The sequence below is a fragment of the Mastomys coucha genome, unplaced genomic scaffold, assembly GCF_008632895.1.
Source record: "Mastomys coucha isolate ucsf_1 unplaced genomic scaffold, UCSF_Mcou_1 pScaffold18, whole genome shotgun sequence".
NCBI classification, from domain to species: domain Eukaryota; kingdom Metazoa; phylum Chordata; class Mammalia; order Rodentia; family Muridae; genus Mastomys; species Mastomys coucha.
In genome coordinates, this window is record NW_022196900.1 from 62,149,585 (window position 1) to 62,156,850 (window position 7,266).

General features: G+C 43.1%; 1 protein-coding gene across 17 annotated transcripts in view; it reads left to right on the forward strand.

Annotated features, from left to right (window-relative positions):
• Positions 1 to 7,266, forward strand: part of Sgip1 (SH3GL interacting endocytic adaptor 1) — a 221,417-nt gene that overhangs the window by 172,094 nt on the left and 42,057 nt on the right. For all 17 annotated transcript variants that reach the window (XM_031377986.1, XM_031377970.1, XM_031377974.1 and 14 more), the window contains 2 exons: positions 1,939 to 2,066; positions 3,090 to 3,216. In XM_031377986.1, coding sequence (XP_031233846.1) covers positions 1,939 to 2,066; positions 3,090 to 3,216 — 255 coding nt within the window. The remainder of the gene's footprint in view (positions 1 to 1,938; positions 2,067 to 3,089; positions 3,217 to 7,266) is intronic.

The window sequence follows — 7,266 nt, forward strand, 5'->3', positions numbered from 1 at the left end:
TGGCCCACGCCTTTAATCCCAGCACTTGGGAGGCAGAGGCAGGTGGATTTCTGAGTTTGAGGCCACCCAGGGCTACACAGAGAAACCCTGTCTTGAAAAAAGCAAAAGCAAAAACAAAAACAAAACAAAAAAAAGAGAAACAAAACAAAACAAAAAAAATCCTATCTCTACACTGTTGCTTCTGTCTTCTAAAAATATGTTAGGTATAACATCTACTTAGTACTCAAGAGAAACTTTTGTAAGTGGGCCTGTCAAACACACTCCATTTCTAAAGAGAATATTCACCAAATACTAAGAACATTTAGATTAAGAAAGATGTGTGCAAGATGTCAGGGTGCAGGGAGGGAGGCAGACTGTATGCAAATCGTAGCAGTCCATAGTCTATCTAAGGCTTCAGGAGACGTATATCCTTTGGAGTTAAACACACCATTTGTGCTTTATGATCATGGACATGCCACTAAAAGAACTTCAGTCTTCACTGAGATGCAAAGAAGGCCAATTCTCAAAGCTAAGCAAGAGGATAATGCCACGTATGTAAAGGACTAGCACAGACCCTGATAACTGAAGCAAGAGGAAGAGTAGAATCAATGTGTGCAGTTGGTGGTGGAAGGGGAGGCGTGTGAGGGCATGGAGGAGGGGCAGTAAACAGTGTCTCCACACTTAGGAGGTATAAGCAGTGCAGAGACAAAGCTCAAGATTCTACTCTTTAAGCAAGAGAAGCAAGACTTGTCCCCAGGGGCTCTCTTGAGATGAAAACTGATTCTGAGACGGACTTGGCTTCTCAGATTCAGAGTTCTTTGAGACTCACAAAATCTGGACTGAGGTGCTGGTCGAGGACCCGGGTGGTATGGGTTTTACGTTTTGCTGTGTAAGGGAAGTGGGTGGAGATGGGTGGATGTGGAGGCAACTGGGGGGAATGGAGACTGTGGAAGCAGGGGAGAAGTGGAGGCAGCTGGAGGTAGATTTGTGGAGGTAGGATTGTGGAGGGAGCTAGGGAGGGATGGGGAGGCAGAGAAGTATTTTTCTAAAGCAAGGTTTCCTGGAATTTCCTTGGCATGACTTTACAACCTGCTGTTTCTAACCAAGCAACAGTTCTAAACAAGAACTGTCTGAGCATCCTAAAGTTTGGGGCCAGGTAGTTCTCCATGCATTTATGACTGGAGATAGACAGGTCCCTGAGCACCATGCTTGGTGTGCATGCCAGCCTCTGTGTGTCACTCGTGTTTCATACGCTTGTCATGGACAGCCAGAAAAGTAAATCCAAGAGACTTTCCAAAACCACCAAAGAGACAATGAGTAACAACCCCTACTTTAACAGCCCCCGCCCCAGGGACAGTCTGTTCAAAGCACTTGTTGTATTTCCGTTATAAAGATTCAACACACAAAAGACTCACATCCTTTATTCATGACACGTATATGAGATAGTGATGAAGTTAGCACTTGGGGTTGACATCGAGTCAACCTCCTAATTCTCTTCTCTACCTGTGCTTAAAAAAAGAAAAATCCAGTGTGGAAAAAAAGCATTCAGCTTCCTCCGAGTTGAAACTTCCATTTTCAACTTGGACATAAATTCTGACAGTAAAACAAAAACAAAAGAATGTATCATAAGTCCCTTGTATACATGATCAAGATGAAGCACCCCTCCTGGCCAGCCAAGAGTCCCCCAAGTTCACCTTCTATCAAGGATTTACCTTTCACTGGGTGTCATATGGCAACACGGTACCGAGCTTCAGCTTCTGCCATCAACCATAGTTCAACTGAAGATCTTTTTTCTTTATCGGAAGAAAAAGAAATGTGTTGTGCAAAAGGTTTAGCATAGTAACTGCAAAGAAAAAAGAAAAAAGAAAATTGTATCCATGCCAGACATTGCCCCGTGTGCTGCTGAATTCAGGCTGCCTGTGTTTCCTGCTGCTTCTCTAACGACTGTCTGTTTTCCAGGTGCATCTTCTCCTGCTCGGCCAGCCACCCCCTTAGTTCCTTGCAGCAGCACCACTCCGCCTCCACCTCCTCCCCGGCCTCCATCCCGGCCAAAGCTACCTCCAGGAAAGCCTGGAGTTGGAGATGTGGTATGTTCCTCCCTGCCCTAGCTTTCTCAGAATGAGATTCCCAAGTCCCTTGACACGGATCATCTCAACATCAGATCTAAGCAGTACAGCACTTGTACAAATGACCATCACAGGGGCCAGCTAAAAAGAAGTAGCTGCTGTGTGAGGATGCCTTTTACACCCTCCTCAGATTTCTCCCAGCTTGCAAGCCAAGCTCTACAATGGTAGGAATCAGGTGCTTGGGCCCTCAGCTCTGAGGCAGCAGCTGGAGGCAAACGATGGCCAGTCATGTGACTCTTCAGAGAGAGAGAGAATTCTTTTTACAATAATTATCTTAGTTACTAGAAAACTGTGAGAGAGGGAAAGAAATGGTTCCTGGGCTGGAGCCATGGCTCATCAGTTAAGTAAGAGCACTGACTACTCTTCTAGAGGTCCTGAGCTCAATTTCCAGCACCCACATGATGGCTCACAAGCATCTGTAATGGGATCTGATTCCCTCTTCTGTGGTGTGAGAAGACCCAGCACTCATATATATTAAACAAATAAACAAACAAACAAATATTAAAAAGCAATTCTGGCTTCTGACCCCAGAAGCCAGATAAGTCAGCAGCAGAGATTCAACGACATAAATATAGAGTGGTAGGTACCCTGCCTACTGAGCTCACAGGCTGGGGCTTGTGGTCCCTTCTCCTAGAGCCAGCACACTGGCTTCGTATAAATACAGACCCGTCCAGTGAAAATGGTGCCATGGCTTTCAAGAACCTGGGTCTTGAAAGAACCTCATCCAGGGCTGAGAGCCAATAAAGATACAGAAACCAGGCTTGACAGGGTGGCTCAGTGATGTTGGCACTGGCTGCCAAGACCTGATTTCAATCTCTGTGGCCCACACTGGAAAAAGTTGTTATTTGACCCTCATGTGCACTCCATGACATGTATACACACCTGAACACAAAATAAATAAAATGCAATAAACATTTTAAACTATTGAACAGAAGTATTATAGCTGTCTGTGTCTAACTCCCCTCTCTTTTCTTCTCCCTACAGTCCCGACCTTTTAGCCCACCCATACACTCCTCCAGCCCTCCTCCGATAGCACCCTTAGCCCGAGCTGAAAGCACTTCTTCAATATCGTCAACTAACTCACTGAGCGCAGCCACCACTCCCACAGTTGGTAAAATGATCTCTCCCTCTCTCTCTCTCTTTTCGTGTGTTTGTGGTTGTTGACTGGCTGTCCTTTCTGATCTGAGCTCCCCGAGGCCCTGTTTCTAGTCTTAATTGTTTTGCTATGTGTTTGCTACCATCACCTGGTTCTTCTCTCAAAAGCACTGCCTCAGCTCAGGAAGCCAGCGCTTTAGCCATACGAATGAACAGTCTACGGAATGCATGTGATTATGCTGTCCCATGCAGATGGACTCACAGAAGAACTTACCAAGGATGATGCTAATATCTGGATATTTCTCATCACAAGTATTCTCCTTTGAGAGAAAGTGTTTAGAGCAGAAGTAATTTTTTTTTTTTTTTTTTTAAATCTTGGAAAGTTCACTTTCTTGAAACTTTCAATTCTTCCTCATTTTTGGTTATCTGCAGTAGACATTGGCATTGGGATCCTTGAGAAATTTTTTCACATTGCTTTTCAGTGGTCAGTTTCCCCCGGGACAGGGGAACTATCATTTCCAGCAAATGCCCCTGTACCTCTCAGTATGCACTGTGATGAAAGTGAAGGGGTTGAGGAGGGTGGGCGACTCAGAGGGTGGCTCCCCACCATCACCACCTCCCACCTTCCCCTACTGCCTCTCTTCTTTATGGCATGCTGTCTGACCTGGAGCTTTCCCTTCCCACTTCCCTGTGTGACCTTACTCCCTCCTCCATTCTCTGACCTGCTCTCCAGTTCTTCCATGCTGTAAACCAGCTGGCCCAGCCTGCACTACTTGGGGGAATCATTCACTCAGCACAGTGAATTCCTGCTGCTACTTCTGGAAGAGCACATCATAGAATCATCCATTTGAGAAGTAGCTAGATAAAGCCAGACGCTCTTCTAGAGAATCACTGCCCATTTCTTCCCAGAAAAACAAATGAAAGTGTGCCCCTAAGAATCACAAAGGGAATTTCAGCTCGATCATATATTCTATACTTTAAGCCAGAGCACGCCCACCTCAGCCCCCCCACACACACATACACACACAAACCTTCAAGTTTGGGTTAAATTAATAAATTGAAAATATAACCACTTTCCCAATTTCATGTGATTTTTTTTCCTTTTGGTTTTTCAAGACAGTCATATGTATCCCAGCTCATATAACTTCTTAACAGACAGATTATTTTAGGATTTTTTATATAGCTATATCTGCTCCTTTTCTGTATCAATTAGGACAATTTGAAAGTTTCTGATTTCCAATGTATATTAATAGTATTAGCTCATTTCTCTGAGTCTTTGTTTTTGTTAAGTTTTGTAATTATTAACCTCCTCCCCCCCCCCCCCCCGCCATCTTATTCTTGATTTCAGCAGTCCTTTGCCCAAATCCTGTCCTAATGTTAGGCTTTGCCCAAATCCTGTCCTAATGTTAGGCTTCCTCAAGTTCATTCATTCCACATACTCCATTTGATTTGATTTGTTGGGAAAAGAAGGAATTCAAGTGAGCTGTCACTTGGAACATAACCACACTCTGCCTCAGATGGGCCTTCCAGTGTGTTCTTTCCACTAGCTATAATTCATGGCGAAAAGTGAGCACATGGAATCTGAATGGTGTTCATGCTTTTGGGCAGCGTTTTTTTCTATACTCCCTGCTACAGAGATCTTCAGTTACAGCCGGAAACATTGGTCCTCCTTGTACCTAGTGTGTTTTCTTTCAAGAAGCACCATAGAGGGCTTGAGGACTGGAGACAAGTAGGAAGCTGGTCAAAAATGTCTCCTGCAGAGGCGTATCCTCATTAGCTCACTAGGTTCTGTTGTTTTGATTTGGTTTCATCTGCCCACTCAAGTCCTCCCTGATCTGGTCTTTACTCTTTTCTGTTTTGGGTCACGTGACCACCCTTTTTCTCTGAAGTAAACTCCACAGCAGTGATCAGCCAGCATCATTTGTGTGCTGTTGTTTCTGATTTTCCCCAAAGCCTGTGTTTTGCCTAAAATGACAAGTCACAGCAAGTTCTATAAACTGGTAGATGAGCAGTCCCCTCCCACCCCCACTACACTTGACTGCTGGAGCAATTGCACGGGTACCGATGAGCCGGCCTCAAACTTGTAAGTGAACTAACATTTTTAGAGCCACATTTGGTTGTGTATCTCAGAAAGCTGAGGCAGAGTGAAGAATCACACACTTCTGAACTACAGAGTGAGACTCTTATCTCCAAAATAAAATAACAGCAACTCTAAACTCTCCCCACACAATAATTCATAAGAAAATATCCATAAAGAACTTTAAGTGTGAATATTTTTACAAGAGCTATGATCATAGGGTATGAACCCCATAAAGCATGAGAAGATAGAAGTTTCTGTGTATCATTACACCAAAATAATGAAGAGTTCTTACAAACTGTATTAATTTTTAACTTAAGAATTCATCCATTTTTAAAATACCATTATTTTTTTATATGACTAAAAATTTTATATCTCAAATGTGTCAGGGTAGAACTTTTCTTACGTACTAACTGTGTGATCTGCCCCAATTGTAGACTTCTGAGGATGTGAGAAGATGTACTTCTAGGATGGAGGAGATATGTAGATGACTCTTGTGCTAGAAAATGCCCATAGGACCAGCACTGTGTCATTTAGGGGAGGAATAAACCTATTGCTATTAATGGAATAAAGAAAGTGTTTGAAGTTGTAAGAATCTGATAGGAGCTAGCAGGAGAGATATCAGAAGCCTTATCTCTCCTTGCAACTATCCACTTTATCACCTGCTTCTTATTTCAGTGAGTGTGAGACATTTCTTGTTTGTTCATCTGTTTAGACGTTTGTAAAATATTTCCTAGAATGCCACTGCAAAATGATGAAAGACAGGCCTTTGCTGCCCTGTTAGTTGTAACAGGGCAATTCCCTGGCAGTTATGTGTTTTGATTTGCATCTTTAATGTGGCAGGAACCTGCGACAAAGGAAAAGTAACCAAGTGAGTGTCGGATGGACTGTGATGGTCCCGTTGGTCCCTAACTTGAGTAAAAGTGACTTATTCTAAGTAATGCAACACAAAATATTTTCTCTAATGAGGATAGCAATTCTAAATTTTATAACCTTTCGGGAGTGTTTCATGCAGAGTTAGTCTGCAATGGAAACAAAAGATGTCGTATTTTGTAAAGCATCTATACTTATATACCCCTGAGTCCTTCCACCAGCAAGGAAGCTGTGAGTACAGATAAATACTAACAAGTGACAAGTGACATCCTGGAACCTGGGGCTGCAGAGAAGGCTCAGTGGTTAAGACTATAGTTCCAAGGAATCCAGTGCCCCCTTCTGGCCTCTGAGGGCACTGGCATTTATGTGGTGCACAGACATGCATGCAAGCAAGACACCCATACATACAAAATATATTAATTAACTGATTAATTAATTTATTTTAAAAAGTGCTTGCTGTCCTTCCAGAGGACCCAAGATTAATTCTCCACAAACTTAGTTCGTCAGATGATAAACAACCCTAAAATCAACTCGAGGAAATCCAGCGCCCTCTTCTGGTTTCCTTGGGCACAGCATGCACTTACCTCCCCACCCACCCTGAGAGAAAGATACACAGACACACACACATTCACACATAGACACACTCAAACTCGCGTTCACATACACACATTTTTTTTTAATCTTAGAACCTAAACTGAAAAAGAAAAGTTTTCCTGAGATATACCCTAAGTATAGGCAGCAGGTTAATAGAAGTGTCCCTGTTCATGAAACATTTGCTGGATCCTAATTTCTGTGCAATGAAAGTGGGTTTCCCTTTACTAGTTTTACTTGCGTAATCTATTAAGGTTCTCATAACACCTTTTAAACCTATGGCATTATTTTAATTTCATAGAGTAAAAAAAAAGTTCCTTGTATTTGTAATTGGTTAAGAAGAGAGGCTGGGTACACGCCTTTAATCCCAGCACTTGAGAGGCAGAGGCAGGAGGATTTCTGAGTTTGAGGCCAGCCTGGTCTACAGAGTGAGTTCCAGGACAGCCAGGAGGACTATACAGAGAAACCCTGTCTCGTAAAATAAAAAGGGAGAGAGAGAGAGAGAGAGAGAGAGAGAGAGAGAGA